The sequence below is a fragment of the Anopheles aquasalis genome, chromosome 3 (assembly GCF_943734665.1).
Source record: "Anopheles aquasalis chromosome 3, idAnoAquaMG_Q_19, whole genome shotgun sequence".
Classification (NCBI taxonomy): Eukaryota; Metazoa; Arthropoda; class Insecta; order Diptera; family Culicidae; genus Anopheles; species Anopheles aquasalis.
Genome location: NC_064878.1, coordinates 63,650,163 through 63,673,960, shown reverse-complemented (window position 1 = coordinate 63,673,960; position 23,798 = coordinate 63,650,163). Strand labels below are relative to the sequence as shown.

At 48.5% G+C, this 23,798-nt stretch overlaps 1 protein-coding gene across 12 annotated transcripts in view; it reads right to left on the bottom strand.

The window, feature by feature from the left end:
- The window catches only part of LOC126578952 (collagen alpha-1(XVIII) chain), a 106,216-nt gene that overhangs the window by 80,306 nt on the left and 2,112 nt on the right, over positions 1-23,798 (bottom strand). For all 12 annotated transcript variants that reach the window (XM_050242063.1, XM_050242066.1, XM_050242064.1 and 9 more), the window contains exon 2: positions 23,283-23,605. In XM_050242063.1, the coding sequence (XP_050098020.1) occupies positions 23,283-23,287 (5 nt within the window). In that variant the 5' untranslated portion in view covers positions 23,288-23,605. The remainder of the gene's footprint in view (positions 1-23,282; positions 23,606-23,798) is intronic.

Here is a 23,798-nt window from a genome sequence, read left to right as displayed (position 1 = left end):
TGAGGAGACACAAACGCAGTGCTCACGAACGTCGAGAGTCATAAAATGTTGCGACAGCAATGCTATTAAACCTCGACGATTGCGTCAGTATTAGGCATGCAAAACGAGTTTTAATCAACCGTTTTTTTTACGATCGCGGTGTCATCACTCAACCACGTTAGTGCACGCTGCTTCGAAGGTGGTCCCTGATGCGAATGCTACTGCTAAGGCTGACGATATTATTAAACTAGTCGAGTGGAATTGATGTTGCCTAAAGGAGGCCAACATTGATAGCGCATCATGGGGCGATTCGTGCCCAGCGAAGACCACACACTTGAAGGCCTTGTCTTGAACATTCTAGTCACTTCACCGAGACGCTACATGTTAAAGATCATGACGTCGATACTTTTCATGACAGAGCCACCGGGGCACAGGGGCACCACAGACGCGAGAAGATCATCTCAAGCTTTAGACGACTAAGGCTGGCTCGGTTCGCTGTCGTGGCCGGTGGCGTACAAATTAATTGGTCGAAATGTATGAGAAACAATGGCCATACCCTAGCTACCTCATACCTCTGTACCATGACAGCGCTTCGTTTGTCATGTTGGTGTCTCGCTTAATCCGGCCGATGTGGGCGAACCTCTAAACGCAAGCGAGCCTCCATTCCATTAGCATCCCATGTCTGCGAAATAGGAAGCCATTTCTAGCATCCTATCCTTCCTACGGACGGACGGAACGGAGAACGTTTTGTGTGCCTGCGGTCTCTGGCGAAGCTCATCTTCACCAGTGTCAGTGTGCATGTCTTAATTCCACTCGCATCACACTCGCGGCGAGAGTCTGGGATAATCTGTCGGCAAACCATAAATCATGCTGCAGGCAGGCAGTCAGGCGGCCCTCTGCTGTGACGGAAGGAAGGACGGAAAGGGGGAGCGGTAGTCTTTAGAGAAAATTGTTGACAGCCCGATCCCGTGGAAACAATGGCCGCTGGCAAACGGCAGACCTGGCGACGATGATGGCGAAGCTTAATAACAGTCTGCCACCATGTCATAGGTGTGTTCTGTGGGGGGGTATGTGAGTTCTGTCTCCCCGTATCCGGAGGGGAGGAGGGGGAAGAGGTCAGTTAGCAGCCCATTATCCTGCGAGACCGCTTTGGTGCGTGCCGCCACCATAGACACTCCGTGGGAGAGGATAATCCGCAACATCCTTCGGTGCGTAGGTGGTGATGGGGGTGGAGGGAGGTCTGGGGTATAATAATGAACCACACAGCCAGCTAGCCATCCAGGCCACCTACACTCGCGCCCAGAGTATATCATTATTATCATTTATGATTGTTTATGTTTTCACCAACCACCCAAACAGGTCCGTGACACCTCCGCGACATCAGCGTTGGCGTCGCCGGGCAGTAGTTTGTAATTTCCCTTGGACCAGACCGCTAGGAGAGGTTTGAGGACTAATGTTCGTTTATGTCACCTTACTGGCGTGCCAACAGGACGCCTTGATGACATACCGAGTTCATTTTTCACATCAAACTTGTACAGGACTTGTGTTTGTGAGGAGTAATCAAGGGCATCATCAAATCATTAGGAGCGTTCCGGTTCTTAGGTTGTTGTAACATATAAAAATACTCTTATCGACCCCGCAATTAGAGTTGGAATCAGCTAAATGGCGATGCTCCCAATCCAAATCCATAAACCACTCAAATCCAAAACCCCAAATCGCAACCATTGACCCGCAGCAGCAGCAGCAGCAGCGTTGTTATGACAACGGAGCGGTGCATGCTTTGTGTTGTGTTGATTACACACGTCAAAACTCAACAACCTGGTAGCCGGTAGCTGGTCAAAGTTAGTTCAACCAAAACACACCGAAAGAATCACTTTCGGCCATTATCAACCGGTACAGCGGTGCGGATTTTTTTCTCCCCGGGCAGCAGAGCCAGCTGAAGATAAGAACTTTTGCGCGAACGTAGCATGCGTCCAGCGTTTGCAAAATCCTGCGTGGCGACCACTGTCACCCGGACAGCCTGCACGCGAAGGTTAATGGCGAATGTTATCTTGCTTGCACAGGCACTGCCGCGCGCCAACACCCAACGCCAACGCCAACACCGTGTGGTCAGAGGCTTTGACTTGGCTAATTATGCGAACTGCCGCGAACTGCCGATAACGAACCAATCACTGTGGCGAGTGTGTTTGTGGCGTGGCGTTTTGATGTCTGCGGTTGGCAGATATGTAACCGCTTCGACCTCCGGGGGCCCGGGATGCTGTTGTTACGGTAGTTAATGCCTGGCGGAACGGCTTGCGAGGGCACTAATTACGGAATTCTGCGGCTGAAAGCACATGAAAAAAGAAGCGCTGGCCAAATATTCATCAGTTGGGAGATTAAATATGTTTCTTTGATCCGCGAAGTGGTCAAATAATCAATTGACAGCCCCATCAATCATAAAGCAAAAGCGCAGCCTATTGAGATCGTGCAGAGTCCTTTCATCGTCCTTCGCAAAGCCCGGTTCCGGTGAATTCATCAATGGACCACCATTCAATCCGGCCTGGCCAGTGGATTTTGGGTTGTGCCAAAAGGGCAAACTCCATTGAATACCCCGCACATGCAGTGTTTCAACCTTTTGTTTGTGGGTGCTCTATGTTGCACATCACGACGGATGCATCTCGCATCAAGCGTCACGTGCCAACAAGGGACACTGTCCGCCGTTCACCGGTCCCTGACGAGCGAAACGAACACTCTCTACTCCGCGCACCTCCTCTTCTCGATGCCAATCACGCATTGGATGTTAATCGACCGTGCAGCGTGCGGGGTTCGAATTATTAGTTTGAGTTGCGTGATGAAAATGTATTTCGCTGATTGGGGCGGGAGTGCAAACTGTTTGCTGTTCCGACTGGGGTGACTCATCGAAAAATTGGAAGTGATTTGCATTAATGGCCGGCAACGTTGTCCGCGGCTTCGATGGATGGATGGATGGTACGCACCGATGGGAGTGATGTTGTTCGCGTGATTTGAAGCTTAAGTGACCGAAACCGGGTCGTAAACTGAGTGATCGTCCCCATTCATTGTCACTTGCCGCCCCGTGGGCCAATTGATTGAATGAACGGCGCCGGAAGCTGCAGAGGGAGGAAGTGAAAAGTCTTGGAATGGCCGTTTATTTTGAGATGACAGCGAATTTGCGGTCAGCATAACGTGCGTTGACTTCTGAACTCAATACTCAAGGTGACACACCATCATGCGATCGATTTGCTTGCTAGGAAACTGAGCAGCCATGAATCAAGACGTGGGAGACGAGCGCGTGATTCGTTCCTTTAAATGCCACATTAATTAACTTTAGGCGCCATTTAACACAAACAAAAATGCAAATGTTCACACCGAATGTAACATGAGACTCAGCGCATACGCTCGAAAGTTGACATTTTGATTGGATTTGAAATCGCATAAAATGTCCAAATAAAGAATTTCGACTAACGACCAACGGACTCGGATGCAATCGAAGCAAACGCAGCAGGCGCAAACCGGTTGGTATCCGGTCGCCGCACCGTTCACACTTTCTTAACTCCTCCAGCCACTGTCAGACGAGTTCTTCACACACGAGATCGTTAGACTGACGAAAAAAAAAAAGGGGAGTTCTTAAACTTTAAGCTGTTAATGTTCCTGCCACTGACACGCTGGAGGGCTTCGAAGTGAACGCATCAAGAGGGCCCACAAAAATCATTAGCGAACCGCGAGTGTGCATGTGCGAAAAGTCATACAAAGCTCGTATCTTCCGGAGGAGGAATTTTTGCAAATTGCATTACCCTTTCGCACACAGAGCGTTTGCTGAACGATCATCAATCATCGCCACGATATTCCGTTGCCGAAAGTGTGTTGAAAACCCTCTCCAAACGTGACCAGTCTCGCGTCTCGAGGTGACGTTTGATGTGATGGAGAGACGACGGGCGCGTTGATTTCTTTCCTCATTTCCCTTCTGCGATGTGATCGTGTCGTAAAGTGGCATGGCCAGAATATTCACCAAAACAGCTTGGATTGTGCTAACGATGTGTCCGAAGGTGTATTGGGATGCGACTCAGTCCTCGGTTGGCTGTAAATCGATTGACAAAGTGTTCCCGGGAGCGCTTCAATGGACCAAAAAGGCTCAGCCCAAAGGTTAACGATAAAGATGCAACAGGAGCGACCAATCGCTGAACCCGCAAAGTGACGGAATTAGATAAATCACTCCTCCGGACTCCCGGCGCTGCTTCAAGTGCCTGAAGTGCAACAAATCACGACAAACCAGCCAGCCTAATTGCCACCAGGGCGACCATTGAAGGCGTCACAGCAGCAGCAGTCGCGTGATGCCGGGGGACTTTGAAATGCACCAGTAGACCCCCCACCAACAAGTTTTGGGGTAGTTTTCGAGATCTCTTTTTTTGCTGTGTCCGTCGGTTCTTCAAATCCCCTTCCCATCCCCCCCCCCCTTTGGCCCTAAACTTGAAGCGAAAGGATAGCTGGATGAAGATTTATCACGACACACTCTCCGGTTCGGTCTCCGGTTCACAATCTGATGTTTGGGACATTTTCCTTTTTCCAACGCCAACGCGGATTCGTCGTCAAGAACGACGCGACGGTGCAGCTGAACAGCCAGGGTGTCTGTGGTGTGGTCCTCATTCACTTTCGAGTGTCTTTGGGGCCCATCGACATTGGCCTCAGTCCGTTTGATCGTTTTACGATGTGCTCGCTACAAAAACACACCGATGGCGTGTTTGGTTTTTTTTCGGTCAATCGACCCCGTGTCCCCGGGAATAAATTGCTTTAAATTGCTCTATCGCGCTTGATGGTGCAGGCGCCAGACGTGTTAATATTTTTTGGAGAATTCTCGTAAATTCTCTACTGGCATGCAGGAGCTGTAAAGCGATTAATTGCACCGTCTTCTGAGTGGCAAAATAGTGTCACTGGTGTTTTATTTGGGTTTATCAAGTTCTCCATACAAGGTCAACTTATTTTTTTCTTTTCTTTCAATTTACAATAATTTCTACGAAAACAATGGATTCAGAACAAGAGTCCTTCATGGGATCTCCCGGAAAACGGTTTCACACCATTACTCCCTATCATCGGTCCACGATCAACAAACACTTGGAGCCTTTGTGCAATCATTTCCTTCCAAGTTCGCCAAAAAGGATCTGGATGTGTGTGTTTTTATCCTAGTTCCGGGCAGCATGTGTCGCTCAAGAAGCAAAAGAATAAAAGAGGTAAACAAAAGGGAGTGAATAAATTGGATTCCTTCACCGTGCGGTACCTCACTTCACCCAAAAAGCAAGTTGCTGCTGCTTCAGTTTGCGCTGGAATTGAAAATCCCCGAAAATCTCCAATCATACTTGCGAAACCTCGTCACAGAACCGTTGACATGGGTTCGACACACCTTTTCTGGTCAAAAGCATGGAAGGCGGAACCGTTGAAAGCCGAAAAGATGAACCGTTCCAATCGATCATGGTTCGCTTATTGAAGGGTTCGTCCATATGCCATCGATTATCGGACGCCGAGACCTCCTCTCATCTGAGTAAATATTACGAGCTCATAAATCAAGCCGTGCCCGAGAGGTGGGACAGAAATTGAGACATCCCGTCCGTCCTCTGGCGTATGGTGTGGATTATTCATTCTGCAAACGTGGCCCCTGTCGTGTGTTCGATTTTTGAAATATTATTTTCTTCTCCCAGCGGGAAAACCTGGGTACAATAGTGTCGCTGACAGCATGCACTCGACGATCGCCGCTCGCTGTCGGTGGCATCATGTTGCAGCTCAATTAAAAAAGGGCGAGCCACACAGGGACCGACAGGTTGCGCCGAGGATGCACCGTTTGTCGCCGGTTGCCGGGCTGGCTCGTGTGTTTGATCTGCTTGAAATCGTTTGGTATGTTTCGTTAATGAGCGACAGTGACCGTGGCTCGAGTCGAGGCGAGGTTGGTGTTTCAAGCGCTCAACATGGCATAATGATCTACGAGCGAACGGCCGGACAGACCGGGACACACCGGAACACAGTCAACATAACCGCAACATGCTCCCGGGTTGGAGAAGGTCGTTTTTCATGCGCGATGCGGCCAACGCGTATGCTGCAGGGCTTGCAGGGTCATTTAAAAAGACAAGTTAACAAGATCGATCATCACTTTCTACCCCAACGACGAGATATCATGGAGTGCAGTTTGGTTTCAAAGAAGGTATCGAAATACAGGGTCAGGTTCCGCAAAACGCTTGTAAATCATGCAAAGAGTTCAAAGAGATGCTTCAACGTACACTGCACACAGCAAAAATGTTAATGTTATAAAGGGGCTAAGATTAATTTAGTTCATAAAAAGACTCATTTTTGAAGATTTTTTAGTGAACAAATCATTCAAGATATTTGTAAGGCTGCGATGTAAAAAAAAAGATAAGTTACAGAATTTAAACTTCGTTTAGTGAATGCCTTTCATGCAGTTTTTTTTAATCATAACTAAGACATATTGATTCGAATGATCCGTTTTGGTTAGGAGAGGTTCTAACTATTTTCTTAAATACACCGGATATTTGAGAATTTATCCATTCACAACAAAACCATCGATTAAACTTCAAACTATGACTCAGAAAAGGGAGCTTCAACACAGAACACCTACATAATATTAAAGAAAAATCAGCGATGAACCGAAATACTAAGAGGCTTATCTTACAAAACCTGTTTCCGGCTGCTATAAATACGAGGCCGCTGTGAAGCCCACAAGCTTACTCAATTAATCGACCACGCCAACCGCAAACTTGTTTAGAGATTTGTATTTCGCCTTCATTTGGCACGCCCCGGATTCGTTCCATAAGTCCCATAATTCATCGGAGCACGTGCCTACGTCCGCAAAATGACGTGATCGAGAGCGAGAGAGAGCGAGAGCCTTATGTTGTTCTTGGTAGCGCCTATGATTGAAATCATGGGTCACTACGCCTAGCTAGATGGGGAATTTGTAACGTTCCCTCGAGTTTGATGCAATCCCGATGAACTCATCAACGAACTGGAGCGGCCAAGTAATTCGCACTATAATGTTGACCAGATATTCGCAGAAAAAAAAGGTTGATTAAAAAACAAAAAAATCCTCGAGCCCTCCGACTGGGAAGTACATTCATTGCGCCCCAACAAAACAAATGGAATGGATCGGGGTTTTCCCGTCCCGTTAGCGCCAAGCGTGTTATCAATAAAGAGGCAGCAGCAGCATTTGGTATTCCCAAAAATGAAGTGATGTCTTTTAAACGCTACCACCTTGCCACGATAACGGAATGCCAACATGACGAATGGGGTGGGCTGTAAAACAAAAAAAAAACCATGGAATTTCCTACCGCAGCACATGTGTGGTGTGCAACATAACAAAAAAAAATGGAAAGAATGATCCAACGACAACATAAAACATACGCAGAAGCCAGCTGCCTTCGTTGTTGCATTAGCATTCATCGGGATCCCGTGCGGCCTTCGCAACAAACTGTCGTCGTCGTCGAAGGCACTAGAACGTCGAAGGCATTTGCCATCGCTGTAAGGTTCCATTTTATTTATGTGGATTTTCCTTTTCATCCATGCGTGGCTTTATGGTTTGTCCTTCGCGCGGATTGTCTTGGCAACTTGGCAGCAGCAGCAGACCCACTAAAGACAACGGTTGCTAGATGTTCTACAAGAAGAAATCATTGTGCCCGCAGTGGTTGCGCCAAGCCAACATGTGTGCAGCAATTTGATTGAGTGTTATGCTGGGTAATAGTTTGCACCACGGGATTGCGCAGCCCACGAAGGAAGGAGATAAAGGAAAGTGTCCGAAAATATATGACCTGCTGCTGCTATCATGCAGCGTCCTTCAAGACAAGCATTCCAATTAGATGGAGGAGGAAAGTGCCAACAACTCTCGCTCTCTCTCTCTCTCTCCATCTCATCGAAAGAGTGTGAGAACTTATGGTTCACTTGGAGCCCGTGGTCTGCGAGATTCAATCTCGCTAATTGATTGCTTCTTCACTTGGCCCACAGCGAGCGCACACACAGCCTTACAAGTGGCGTATCGCTATTACGGTCCACGATTACGGTCTCGTCGTTGGCCATTCGCATAAACAGGATTCACATCGGCTCCGTGATGGCACGGTGGCAAATGAGATCACCACAGTTCCGGTGCAACCACAACAGCGATAACCCCCACCCAGTGACCACCATCCCCATTGCTTCGCCTTTTGATGAGCTCCAATTTGTGAATGAAATGGCATCATATCACCATGTCTTGGGGCACACTCGCTGCCGCGAGATAAGAGCATCCCCTGTCAACTTCTCCTCCTTCTCATACCGCACACGCTGGTTTAATGTGCGCCGATCGCTTATCGGTGCGCTCGCGCCTGTCCACATCAGAAGCGTCAGGAGATTTGCGGCGATGCGGATTTATGTACCAAAGGCCGCCACCGCTCACTGAATCATCCCCGGAGGATGGAGGAAGTACAAAGTGACGCCAGGCCGCAACACATTCGGTCTACATTTTGGGGGCTTGGGCCACGGGTTGCCCGGCGCCAAGCGGAACGGCTTACTGCGAGTTGCAACGGAAGCAACGAAATGACGAAACAGCGGCCTACTAGCGTGTCATATTGCGATCTGAGGCGAGCTGTGTAAACATCATCCTCGTTGAGTGGTGCCAGTGAGCGTTTGTTTTGATCTTATGAGCGTACTAATGATGATGATGATGATGATGATGATGGTTGCCAATTGCTTCGCGAACATAAAAGGCAAATACGAATAGCGCATGACCTGCGAGGTGGATGACGATGAGTGGCTCTGTTCGTTACTGATCAGCAAACATTTCACTGATGGATCGGTTCGCGAACGCACTCTCCTTGACCAGCCCCTGGTCGTCAATGCTGGATGTTTTAATTGTAAACCCATTTCTCAAAATTGTACACTTCAATCGGCCAGAAAGAGAGACACACAGGCGGCCACGAGACTTTGGACACTTCTACTGCGAGGAGGAAACATAATTCATTTTGATCTTTTCCGATTCGGTGGCAAGTGTTATCTTCACACCACGTCCATGTTATATCAACGAGAACACCGGTACATATCTCACGCTGGTTTACGATTTACGCGCGCAGCATTTACGATTTCTTACCCGGGAGAGGGTGCCCGTTCCATCAGATAGCAGAGCGAGGCGTGCATCCGAGGATCGCGTGGAGTTTTTAGTATTTTTTATTGCAATACACAACACCTTCCCGCACAGCTTCGTTCGCTAAATGTCAAGAAGCTCCAATGGAAGCGTTTACAGCATCGTATCGTTGAGCGATACTTTGTCTTTGTCCGAACCTGTCCGTCAGCATCGTCAGCTGCCATAAGCCCACTAAACTCGTAAGACATTAGCTTAATCATATTATATTTAGCAAAGAAATATTGCTAATCGACAGCGGCGACCACCAACTGGTCCATGCGCTCCGGTTAAGTCTTTGGGATTCCCCCGGAGAGGTCTGCCGATGCACTGAAATCTCTCGCTCGCTCCTGGACTCCCGCAGAAGCACCATAAATGGCCACTCTACTCCGCCCCAGGGCGAGTTGATCTGCCGTTTATGGTTATGCTAATGCACGGCTCCGACAGCGCGGTTCCGATTACGATCCGTGACACCAACCTGACTTGACTTGCCGACGGAAAGATAAAGATAAGAACGGCTGCTTCACGGGACGTCTCTCTCTCTCTGGTGCGGTGTACGAGATGTGAATGCTGGCCGGCTGGGCTTTTTGGGAGGATTGTGGCTAAATGTTTAAACAGAAAAACAAAACGACAGAAAGATTGTGGCGCATGCGAATGGTGATGCTATCGCTTGTAGGGGGCCTCTAAGCCGGACGTGCCGGTACTTTGAGGGATTTTTTTTTCATTTAGCGCAAAGTTTTTTGTTCTAGAATGGCGCCACGATCGTGCCTGTACGGAAGGGCACACATTATTTCTAAACAAGCTCATCATCTAGCCTCAACGTGCGTGAAGTTGGAGCGCCACAGTGCGCTTATCAAGATCATGCATGCGTTGCCCTGGCCAACACTTTAGCCTCGAACTGGCACCGACGACGCCGTAGCACCGTTGTCTCAATTGACCCCTTCCGGAGCACCAAAGCCATCGCCCATTTAGGGCATGATTTATGGCGATGGAGTACGCGTAGTATGTTCCGCTTTTCGCTGCTGGACTTCCAGTTAATCCAGTGCCGGAATTCCCCCGAAAAAACGGGGCTACCAGCTGGCCGTCGATTTCATAATAATTATTTCAAATTTCCAATCGTCCCATTATCATCGCCCATCGTCCCTGTGCGATGTCCGTTGTCACCACAGACGCGATCAGTCAACCGCTGTTGCCAGGGCCGTTGTGATAAGAGCGAAGAGTGATTGGTTTGTTAAATGATCCATGAAAAGATTCTTGCAAAACACGCTCGTGGCACCATTGGTGTGGCAGTTGGACAGTTGAGGGCAAATACCGTGGCGTTAATCTTGAATGGGTGCTCCAGGGGGCGCTAAACACTAAAAATGTGCCATTATGCCATTGTTCCCGTGGGTTATTCCACATAAAAACAATTCTTTATTGTTGAAGCATTAGCGAGCGTTCCAAAAAAGTGGAAAAAATCGTTTTATTTGACTCTAATTCCGCTGCTCTGGCGTCAGATTATGAGCACCCCTTCTAGAGGACAGTATAAAGCTTCATGTTCGCAGTTATTAATCAAAGAGAACACATAAAAAAACGGTCAACAGCATAACCATCCCCTTGACACTAGTTCCATTTCCGTGGCATCAAGCCATCACCCATTAATGAATCATTTCCTTCACACAAAAGTGGTGACGGCGGTGAAGGGGAGCTCCCCTGAGCACTAGCATGGCGCTAGTGGCTTCCGAGACCGATAATTGATATGTTAAGCCCGATTAAAAGTGTCAATATCGCGTAGCCCGTCGCAAAGTGTCGCGTTCGGTGGGCGAACAGGGAGCATAAATTGAAATTATGATCCTCCACCAACAAGTGACGTTCAGGGGGGAGAGAAGAGAAATGAAGAGAACAGAACGCCGGGGGTGGGAGTATGTCGATAAATTTGAATTAATTTACGGCACACAAATTAACAATGTTCGTTGCCAGCACGTCTATTAGCAGGACGCGCCCGAGAAGGCTCGACCCAGATTCAATACACAGTGGCCTTGAGAGGGCTAACAAGCGAGCCAGAGGAGCATCCCACGCTCAGCGGAAGGCGCCCTTTTTAAAACCTCTGCCCCATTCGAGTTCCACGCCTCGCTGTGCGCTTCTCTCGCGCGCTCACATCGCGATACTGTTGCTACGCTACCGAGGACGCGCTCATCTCGTGGGCATATCCGTTTGCAAGATGATCTCTCCCCCTTTGCTAATAATGTGCTTATGGCCCTTATGCCTCTTCTGTGCTTCGGTTCGGTTCATCGAAAAAACGGGTGGGGACCAGGGATGCGAGAACCTGTTGAAGAATGTTCATATTATCGGAGAAAATATGCAGATAAAATTAATATTTATTGATCCGGTTGGTTGGCTTGCTGGCGCGTTGCGAGGCATCGCGATGGTAAAGCAAAAAAAAAAGATAGAATAGAATGGATGCCACTGAAACTCCGGTTGCGCTCTCGGTATAGCACCGAGCGGTAGAAGAGATGATTGAATATTTTTACATAAATCAATCAGCACAACCGCCCCTGCCACGCTACTGCTGGTGGTGAGGTGGCTGTCGATAAAACGCGACAGTGAAATCAACGATTTTATGCTGCAGACAGCATGATTGCACGTACATAAATGCACACATTAAACTGGCATCCAAATTCATCGCAAATGTTTTGATTCTTGGCCAATCGTTGCTCGCCAAAAGACAATAAACAACATACTGTCCCCCCGGTCGGTGGACATGCCAATATGTGCTGCTTTATGAACCAAATATGATGGCAGGTAATCATACGAGTAGCACGGATCGATCGATCGATCGGTGCGTTACCCAACCTCCCCCCTTTGGTACTGGTTTGAGAGGAAATCGATCAGCGTACCGCCACGTACGCAATGGTGTAGCGTGTCAACATGGCAGTGGAATGCATTTTACAGCAAAAACAATCGAAAAAATACCCCAGAGAGAGGGAGGAGAGGGATAACCCATAACCACATTTACTTCATTACGAATTAGTGGCGTGCCAGATGAAGCGTTCCGACGGGGTTTCGTGTAAACTGAGCGCTAACCACGACGGCAACCAACGCGGCGTTCCAACGCCGTTCCCACCGGATATGTCCGTGCGAGCATTAATGATGCTTCGCAGCATTACGGTATCTGTCAGTTACGGTAACCGCTAAGCGGGCTTTACAGGAACCGGAACACCGTGCGCAAATTTCCATGGAAACCATCACGGAGTCATGAAGTACGGAAGAAAGGAAGCCTTTGTTATTTATGTCCACGAACAATGGTGTAGATCCGGCCTAGATATTCGGTTTTTTTTATTATTCTGGCCTAGGTTCTAATCCTCGTCAAATATGCGGCCAATTGAATTCCGTATCGCCTCGCATGATGATATTTCCTGTAAATCTAAGAGGCCTTGACAATTTAGAAACAATCATCACAACTCCTTTGTCACTTTTGTCAGCGATAGAGAGGAAGTCAGCATTCGAGGCATCAATCAATCAAAATTGTTGCGAACTGGCAGCAACGTCTGTTGCTATTTGAAATAAGGTCATGGCGACCAGCTGAAATCCAGAAGATGCAAAATGGAATTCAGCGAACTGCTGATTGCCCTCGTTGATGGAGCGCGTGGCCATCGTAACTGAAACTTCAAACCAAGACCCAGGGATGGATGTTATTTCTGCGAACGGTACTCTCCCTCCAGGGAGGATGGACATTGTATCCGCGGTGCAGTTAGGTGCCCGCGAAACCAAAGGCAACCGTAACGAACCATGCAAAATGGATTGAGCCGTTGAGCGGATGCACGGGGTAACGCCTCCCTCGAAATAGCCCCAAGGACACGCGCACCAGACCGGGAGTCTCAAATTATGACCTTTTCCCATCCATTTTTTCGGAGACCATGAGCCAGGTCAGAGAAAAAAAGGTCTCGCTCGATCGGTTCAGTGAATTAGACCCTTTCGGTTCTTCGGTCGTTTGGTCACAAGTCATCCGTTGAGAAAAAAAAAAACAAAACTCCAGATTTCACATCCAAGTGTGCAACATATCGGTGTGACCAGGTGTGGCGGCAGGATTGCCTGACATTTATTAAGTCCCTCAGAGAACCAGAAGCTAGTCCTTGAACGAGATTCGTTCTCTTTCTCTCTCTCGTTTTCCCCATAGGCCATCGGGGGCAAAGTGATTCGGTGGCCGGTTGGTCGCCGAAATGATGCATAAAACATCCATAACGTGGTGACCACCGTGGAGCACGGTGCCACAACTGGACTATCGAATTTATTAATACCCTGTAGCACTCTCCTGGCGTCCACGAGGCCAACAATGTCACGAGATTGTTCGAATGGTTTTTGAACGAAAGAGCAGATGATGATGTGGTGCCGAGAAAGGTGCCAAGAAGTCCAAGCACAGACAGAGTGAGAGAGAGAGTGAGACCGAGACCTTTGAACTCTGGGCTGACTTTTGCTTTTTCTTGGCCCCTTGGCCTTTGTACGTGGGGGGGCCAAGATGCTGTCCGGAATGCAAATGATCCCGGAACGGGAAGATGGTCATTTCGGTCCGGAGGAAACCACTGTTCGTGCCACTCTCTCTCTCTCTCTCCCAGCACGTGATTTCATCCTTCCCCAGATGTCCTTGATCAATCTGGGATACTCTGAAGCCTATTTTCGAGCGATTTTTAAGTTCATTCGTAACGCCCATTAAGGTACATCTACAGAGAAGTAAGGAGAAGTTCCGAGAAGAGGTTCCTAGTGTCGGAAGAATGCTGTTACCACCGATGCCGCATCATGCGGCCAAACAGCATCGCCATTAGTGGCAGCCAGTTTCGGTCGGTCGGTCGGTCGGTCGGTCGGTCCCGCATTTAATCATTCTCAGGAGAGTCGTGAATTTTGCATAATGACCGAAACAGCGGAAAGGTTTTAGACTTCAATTAATTCATCCTTCCACTACCACCATCACGTCGCCAGCACCACTGCGGTGACACAGAAAGGAGGTGCTTTAGACGGGAAGACGAGGTTCTGAAAGTGGTTCTGAGCTCCTCTGCACCACTAAACCACCAACTAGTGCCTCTGGTAGGTACCATCTTCCTACGACAGCAACACGTTTACCAAACAAGCTTCAGACTCTGCTCCAGACACAAACAAATGAGCAATGTCGTCCTGGAATCAACAATTGCCTGGTGGGCAACGTTGTTGGAAAGGATGTGATATTTTGGAAGGAATCCTTCCCGGAGAGTTAGTTTCCCATAAAGGAAAAGGGTCACCGGAGCAACAAAAGAAAGGCCCAGCTATGCCACCGAGCGCCGGGCAGATGACTTCGGACTTGTCTCTTGTGTGGTTCCACTGTTGCTGCTTGGTCTCTCTCTGTCGCTCCGTCGGTTTGTTTACCTATTTAATTTTGTTTTTCAATTAACCGCACGGCGATGTGGTGATGTTCCGGTGTCCGCCGGGACTCGCATCTCCCCCCCAGAAAAAAGGGACGTCCTTATGTTATGGAGTGGAGCAAACTTTCCTCCAGTAGCTCTTCAGGAAGCAACTTTCTTTCTTTTTTTTTTTTGCTGGAAGATTTCGCTCGAAAAGGTTAATTTGAAAGTGACCCCCGGCCCGGTGTGTTTGGGGATGGAAACCTGTGGAAAACTTGAAATTTGAAGGGCTCTCGCATTTTTTTTATCGCTCTCGAGCGAATGAAATCTACACCAGACCCACGAGTGTCACCTGTTTTAAAGAGGCATGGAACCGGGACTGCAACACGGGCTGGGATTCAATTTTCTAATTAATTCAATCCGTCCGTGGGCTTACGGTTTAAAAACGTTAATTGCGTTGCCAATGGTTGTCCAAACTGAGGCGGGTTTTCCCTCCAAAAAAAAGAAAGAAAAAAAACGGAGACGGTAACATGAAACAGCTGCAAGGCCTCCGTTGATTACTTCTCGATTTTCGTCCGTTCTTTAATGAAAACTCCAAACGGCCGGACCACCGGACGTAGACACCGTCTTCTGGTTCTGCACCTTTGTTGAAACAGCTCTTTAGAACTAGAAGGTTGGATTCCGTCTGGATGGATATTGCCTCATCGCTTGTCTATTCAGCTTCTAACACTCTAGCCCTTGGACGCCTTAATCCCAGTCCCATCTCCGTACACCACTTCCCCCCTCCCAAAAACGGACTGTTTGCATTAAGATGCGGCTCTCCAGAATTGAAATAAAAGCTCCTTTTTCCAGCCATCCGAATCCGGAACCATCGAACCAGAACCTCATCTCATCGCCCTTCATCGCCCATTGGGATAGACACCGCCCGCGCCTAATCCATATGCGAGCAACATAATCCAACATCGATTTGAATCACCAATCTCACCCCCGAACCTGGGGAACTGAGGAGGTGCTCGAGATTGCGAATTCTTTCTCGGAAGTCTCGTTCTCGCCCACGGAAGGGACCAGAAAAGGGCAAAATCAATGTCAAAACCCTTCTATCGAGTCCCTTATCACCGGATTCGATTGTATACGTCGTCTGGTGTGAGCCCGACTCGACCTGACAACCAGAGTGTAAAAGTGTCATCACTTCACTCGTGTCTCCGTGGAACCAAGGGATTACATGCGCCCAAAATCATCCACCATCGGTTCCATATTTACTTTTCCTGGTTAAGTGAGGATTTGAAGGGGGTTGCAAGTTGATACGTCGAGCCACCACGGAAATGCATCAGAAAATCTCTCTATTCATGACACTGGCAGCTTGTGTGCATCCTTTCGTGGTCGTTTGGAGATTTATATTTTGTGACGTTTGGCCTCAGTGTTCTCAGCAACCGTCTCTGTGCTTCAAAAGTTTGTCGATCTTGTGTGCCGGTGGTGCCGGTGGATAAGTGAAAATCACTTCCCCGCACACACACATGCACACACGCGCGCAGTTGTTCGATTGGTGATGCGAAGGAAAATGAGAAAACTTTCCTTCATAAACGAGCGCACCAGATCAACCATGGTGCTCAGCAACCACGCGAAGCGAAGCATTCTTCGATGGTAAAAGTTACCGTTGCCGGTAGATTTCGGTTGCCAGCGAGCGGATATGAAAACATGGTAGCCATGGCAGAGGACTACTGCTGCTGCGACAACCACCAACTAAGCCAACATGTTTTGCAAATCATTTGCGCCACATCTGCCCGCCACATCTTCGCTCAACGGTATCAAGGGTACGCGGTACACGCTGTGGCTTGGTGCGCTGGTTCCAAACACAACACTACACACCTGCTGGAGCATTATCTGGAGCCTCGTGCTGCTCCGGTTTGCGGTTGATGAATCTCTGGCAAGAGGCTACAAAGTCATACTTTCCGCCTAGAACTCTCGGTTTTGCTGGTGGTTTGGCGAGCGCATGTAAGAACTTTGACGCAATGCCGATGCTCTACGTCTCCAGAAAAGCGAATGAACGGCGTACGCACAGGGCACAGATAATTGAAAGCATTATGACTGGTTCTGTTCTGGAAATGCTCTCGATCTCTCTCTCTCTGTAACAGCGAACCGCTCCTTCCAATGGTTTACACCATTGTTGTTACAACCGCAACGCAAAGCGCACAACAGCGACCCTGCGAAACGACCTGGAACAACATAATAACCGATGTCAAGCCTTTTTGGTGGGGGAGGACAATTTATTCAAGAGCTGCGTGTGTCTCTGCAGGCTCAGTAACCTTTGCATTGCGAAACGAAACAACAAACAAGACCATCCAATCCAATTCACGGCCCCGAAAAAGGATTGTTTTCTATCGCTTGCGGAAACGTTTTGTCTCAGGATTTTTGGCCAACCAAACGAAGACGTCCAGGAAAGGAAACCGCACGAAGCACGACGGAATAGAATCGGCCTTATGCAGTGCACGGTTGCATATTCTGGAGCACCCCGCTTGTCGTCCAGCGGTGAGTGATTTACATACGAACGTACGTCCGGAGACATCGAGCAAGGTCCCGGGCGTTCAGTGCACTTAGAAAAATGTCCTCGCACACCGAGTTTGTGCGCATAATTTTCAAATAATTCTTTCCGTGAATCCGTCGCCACAGTGACAGTGACACGGACGCCCGCTGCTGGTGCTGACCCCTTTAAAGCCCCCTCTCGCTCGGATAATAAATTAGTGTGCGTTGCCCGAATTGGATGGTTGTTTAATTTAATTTAAATCGTTGTTTCGCTACACACGCTTGGGCCGTAGTAAAAAGAAAAATTGGCAAAATACCGTGAAAAAGGAAATATTCAAATTGAGGTTGTCCCTACATATTATGCGCGGTCTCAGTCCCGTCGACAGCAGCGCCTGCTAGGTTGAACGAAAAGTTTCATTTTATATATGACACTGACTCACCGAGCGGGCGGTCACATTGGCCTTGACTTGGCGACGCGGAAATACAAAAAAACAGCGCAGAACCGAGAAAAAGGATTCTCTAAAAGTATTTCCGCCGTTCGTTCCGCGCAAACAAAACGCTTTCCCTTCTCAACCGTCACGCTATACACCGGTGGCGAACTCGGGGTCGAAGGATAAATTTCATCGTGCGAAGCGGAAAAGTGTCATCAAAGGAAAGTGAATGGCTTCGACGTGGTGAATGGAAAATAATCGACTAACCTAGTGCCCCCTTCAAGGCGCCCCGGAACTTGACTTTCGCAACAGAAGAAGAACAGACAGCACCACTACCGGTCCTCGAGGAAGGCAAGAAACCCGCCAAAAAGTGAACCCGAGTAATAAAGCATCATGGACGCGGCTGGTTCGATGTTCGCCTTGTCGTTAGTTAATCGGAGTGTTCGGTGTCCTGTAGCAAACGCCGCGAGCGCCGAGCGGGCAAACGGAGAAGGACAAGCTCATAAAAGAGGAGAGTAAGTGTATAAATAAAATTAAATAACAATTTCACAAGCCCGTGACCGTGTCGCTGGAGCTGGAGAAACACATTCCGGCACACGACATCCGTGGGGCCCTCTCAAGACAAGTACTAGGCAGGTCTCGCCTCGGAGAGGTGCGAGCGGCGCGTGTGCACAAAACCTCCGCACAAAGTGGCGAAAATGGTGCAACTGCCGGGCGGCATGTGGCCAAATCGTAAGGTTTATTATTACTCTCTCTTTCTCGCTCTCTCTGTCTCCACGGCACTCGAGAAAAAAGGCAAAAAGATTGCTCGACACCACCCAAGGAACACACCGGACGGAGGAAGGTAACCGGAGACGAATTCATTTTCTCGTAATTCCCTTACATTTATGACCCATCATGATCGGAATGACATTTCTCTTCGGCACCAGACCGCCAGCGAACGTACGCCACGATGCCGGCCCTCTGCGGCATGCCAAGCACCATCCACTAAGGGGACACGGAAGCTCGCGAACTGCCTGGACACCACCATAGCGTCGTCTGTGTCGTTAGTAGAATTGATCCCTCTCTCTCTCTCTCTCTCTCTCTCTCTTTCTTTTTCTCTTTCCCCCTAGAACGCGGGCAAGAATTCGGGAACATTATGAACGGAATGGAGGCTTTTATGTTTCATTTTTAGCTAACAGTCCAATAAAATCTAATTTGATGAATCGACACGTTCGACGCGGTCCACCAACGCACCACTCGATGACGATGGCAAGGGGGATGACGATGATGATGATGATGATGATCGTAGCCCGTTTATGGGGCCGATGGCTCGGTGTCCAGTGTTTTAACGGGCTTGCTAGGATGTTTTCACGCTTTTCTCGTTTAGCAACAAAAAAAAAAAAACGGGGAGAAGCGGATAACAGCGGTAGCCATCGTTACGATCGCAGCACACACGCAGAAACACATAAAGTCACCCTTCGGTTCCATAAAATTCTCGCCATCAGTCGTTTGGTTTCAGATTCGCTTAAAAATCCGAAACCGGATCTCGCTCGCGCTGTGATTTGCACAAATCCATCCCCTGGCCTGGAGCTGGAGCATGTTTGTTGACACAGCCGCACATGAGATAGAAAAGAGTGAAGGGAGGAAAAGGTGATAGAGAAAGGAGTAAGCGGTCGGAGTAACATTGTTTCCAAATTGGATTTGAATCTGGTACCCCGTAAGAAGGGAACCCGCATACAATGGATTTAAGTGAAAATGAATTTTCCTGGGTGCGCAAAGCAACAGTGACACTCACTCACTCACTAAGGACACACGTACGTCCGCTAAGACGCGATGCTCTGCATAACACGGTCGGAACAACATTCTTGGCACACCGTTCGCGAAACACGGTTCGCTTCAATTATTAATAGCGTCTCGTTAACAGCGGCGGTGCGCCGGTTATCTAGCCACGATGACGTCCGTTTTCAACGCGAAATCAACGCAGAAAGCACAAAACGTTTCGCGCACACACAAGGCATCAAAGAGATTGCTTTTGTCTTAGCTATCGTGTCGCAGCTATGGAGAATGTCGACAATTCCCAGAGTGCGAGTGCTGCTGAAAGCGACAGCATTGCACCTTTGCTTGCTTTTGATGTACCGAGGACTTTCGAAGCACCGCGAACCTAGTTCTGGTCGCTGTGGCCGACAATTTGCATCCGGAGCACCAACTCCGAAGGACAAAGCCCATTTGCTCTCTGTGTCATGGCCATGGTGGTGGTGTCATCATCCGAAACCCATCTGTAAATGAACCAATTCCTTCCTGCTTGGTGCCTTCCGACTTATGGGCTGTTTATGTGGTGAGACCCTAATCCTGGTGTATGTGTGCGTGAGCTATCGTGATTTAGTCACACAGACACACTGTCTTCTGTCAGCGAGTGGAGGACTAAGCTGTGCGTTTAGTGCACTCCCTGGTATACTAGGGAACATTCTTAACCGTAATTCAATACCAACAGAATCGGAAGCCGTTGCGTGAGCAGAAAGAGAGAGATAGAGAGGTGCATATGGCATTAAGAGTTTGTTTTTGTGAGTCTGTAATCGGATTATCCACCGTCGCTAATCTGAAAAAAGAGGCCATGGGGGACTTTCCCAGCACCCATTGCTAGCCTTAGAAAGGCCAGGTAAGGTCCACACCGGATACACCACAATTATGTTCAATTTAGTATCTTTAAAGCTGCCTCCACCTTCACTTTCCGTTGACCGGATTACTTGTTACGTTAGATGAGACCGGCACCGGTGGGGTCAGTTTTAAGATAAATGGATTATCTCTGGCCAAACATTTTTCTCACTCTCGAGCAGCAGCACCCATCCGACCCATAATCGGGCTTAACGAGAAAGTGCAGAAAACATCAAGTCTTCAAGTGCCGGCCGACCGGTATGTTGGAGTATGTTTTTTTTAGGGTGGGGACTAAAGAGACCAATAAAGTTGTTAGTAAGCTGCCTTTGGTCGGTTCGTTTTTTTTTCATTCTCTTTTTATACCAATGAAGATAATTTGTAAAACATATTGACAAAGTTTGAAGCATCCGCTGGTACGTTTTTATGCGGGACTAACAAGAACAACTTTCTGGTATGCGCTAGCGAGCGGTTAAGGCGCTACGGTTCTTTGTATCGTTTCCAGAGAGGACACAAATTGCCGAGAAACATTATTGGCGTGCTTTGATTGTGATGCTAAGAAGTCATTATTATTGCAAAAGTTTTCTTATCTTTTTTAAAAGGTTGGATGTCCTCGAAAAGGATTTTAGGAGAATTATTCAAGCAGGCTACGATAAAATAAATGGCTGTAATATGGCTGTTTAACTGACGTTGGTCAATGCTTACTCTGGAATCTCTTTAAGATAGGAAGAATTCGATTTGAAATGCACGGCATTCAACATCCCCAAGTAAGCTCAAACCGTACTCCCAATATTAAAATACTGCAATCCATTTTTCATTGACCAACTCGCGCAACAAATTGTAATTCAATTGCAACGCGGAATCACATCAATTCCTTTCATCCGTTATTCAATTTTAATTTTGCAATTGATTTGCTACTTCCATTTTCAGATTTTTATAAGTAAGCGAAAAACGAACTCATCCACTCATCCGATGGAGGCGCCACCCTCCGATGGAGGCGCCACACAATCATCAAGTTCCGTCAGGTCTGCCGAGGGACCAGTCCAGCACCAGAAATGACTATTGGCTGGAGCGCCATCGCGCAGCAGGAAGCGGGAGAATACTTCAATATTGATGAAAAAACCAAGTTCACTTCCTGAGGGCACACGGATGCGACTGTTGGCGGCTGCTACAACACGCTGGAAGCCAATTCTCGAAACTTTCCAAACCGCTGGTCCACCGCTGCCCCCCTCCTCGATGAAAAAGGAGGTGAATGTTGCTAACCTTTAACATCCCCTCCCGGAGCACCACGTCAGGTTTGGCGAGCGATGGTGATGGCGCGTCGTACCGCGGACAACGATGCTGAGCTGGAATCTTTTTCACAAATTGAAATTTGGTTCCTTTAGTTCCTCCCGTAGTCCCTGTGCTATGACCAGCCAGCCAGCCAGCCAGCCAACTAAAAGGACAGATCGAATCACTATCTGCAGCCGGTAGCAAGCGTCGCTGGTCGTTCGGTGGCCACCTCGACCCCTGGTGAGGGCTAAGAAGAAACAAAAGCCAACGCGCCATGTTAGTGTGGTCCCTGGTGCTGCTGGTTTCGAAAGAAAACCTCCTCTGGATGCGTCACTGCAGATGGTGATGGTGGTGGCGGATGAACAGTTTGTAAAACCACGACCGTACCATGTCGCCCACGGACCGGCTGCCGGTGAAAATGGTACCGACGATGATCGCTGATGGTATCGATAATAGAAGATTGTGAAAATCTGTTGACTGGCCCTGTACGTCACTGGCTCTCTAGAGTCAGTTACTACAAATTGCTTCCTTCACTGGAGGAAGATTTGATTGAAAATTGCCTTGGTACATTGTGCAGCACCAGGCCAGTAAATGAATCTTCTTCCAAAGTGTCCGAAAATTGAACAAAAATACTCCTTTCGGTCGGTGGCCTTTTCCAGAACACCTCCAGAAGCGTACCCCGGAATGACAGGAAGTAGCTTGACTCGCATTTTGTCACGCGCCAGGGATCAAGCCACGTCCAACCGACGACGACAGCACGCCCTCGGCGATATTGGACAGAGCAAAAGCGGGCTAAAAGCATTAACGACGATGACCGACGCAGCAGATGGCCCACCACCACCAAAAAGGGGTTCGCACATCTGTTCCTTGGTTTGACCACCCTGTATACCCTGACCCGGGCAAGTATTTCGCTTCGTTCACTTCGAACTTGTTGCGAGCCAAAGGATCCCCTTTCAGGGCAGCCCTTTTTTTGACAAAACATCTTCAACACACACTTCCGGGACACTTTTCTGAAGATACCAACCATCCAACCCCCGCGCCTGGCCGATGACACGTTGCAAAAAGGAGTCACGCCGTCATTGGCACCGAATACGGTGGTGTCCTAACAGAGAACTTGCTGGAAAACCAGCAGAAACTTATCCAACCACCGGGCGCGTTTGAAGTTTAACTTTTGGCTCACACTTTTCATCGATTTTCCTCCGGCAGCACATGCACTGGCACCACCACACGGATGGTGACAGTAATTGAAGCTGACAATTAGTGCTAGCAAGTTTTGTTTGCCAAAAAAGGGCACGATCTATGCTGCCTTTCATCCGATATGTACATTTTGCATTTCGTTCAGTTTAACATTCCACCAGAGGGAGCGTAGTAGAAGCTAGTTGGTGGACAAAATTGTAACTCGCTTTAGAAACGTGATTCAGTATCTTATCGAAAGCCAGGAAAAGCGATCTCAACAATGAAACTAATTAACAGCCAACATCGTTGGAGCATCGCAGGTGAATGCAGACGACGGTATCGTCCTGTTCCGGTGGTCACTGTTGTGCCGGATAAACCATCTCATAGTTACCTCGCTCTGCCATGACCTGCAACCCACTGGCCAAGACAATTAGTCCACCTTCTGGCCACTACATTGCTCATTGTTGTTTCGCATCCCGCAAAGGGACAAAGGCAACATTTCGATGAAATAGTGAAACAAATTAAGGGATAAATCCTGTTCCCGGGCCAGAAAATAATCGCATTACGTCACTCCCTCGGCCGGGGATTGTTTATTCTTTCTGTGCGCTACACGGAGCGGCGCAGCGGCCACATCAGAGAGCGGAACTGGCACGAGCTCGACTTTGCCGACTCGAGACTTTCAGCATTCGCTGATTGCTCTCAGTAAGCGATTTGTCAGATTAGCGCTGGCAGTGGGTCAGCAGCCAGCGCAGGAGGCTCTGGGGAGGGGGTTACTGTGTTACTTACATCATGGCTGCTGCATCGACGATGCGCTTCCCGTTGCCCGTACTAACGTGCTCTCGCTATGCTGCCACCGTGGTCCGCAAATTCCTCGCTGGCGCTTCCACACCGCTCTGAAACGGCAGTGGCTCTCCCTGGAGCTGACGTTATCTGCGCGATTCCAGGCCTTGTCAGCCACCAGCAGCACCAGCTTCCCTATCACTTGCTTCAACTTGCTTCTTTGCGTTGCTGCTGCTACTGCTGCTGTGGCTACTACTAGACACGATGGAGAGCGATTGGCCTCTCGTTTTTTTTTTTTATTTACTTTATTTTCGACTTAATCACTGACACTGCATTGACACAATCACAGGAGCGCGGGCACATCCACACACGCGAGGAACACCACACAATGGAACCAAAAAAAGGTGCCGGAAAAATAGACAAACAATTTGTTAATTCTCAGACACGTTCCGGAGGCTAATCCATTCTGGCGCTTTTATGGCGTTGCCGTCGTTGATGTATGGAGTCCGAGATGGCTGTGCC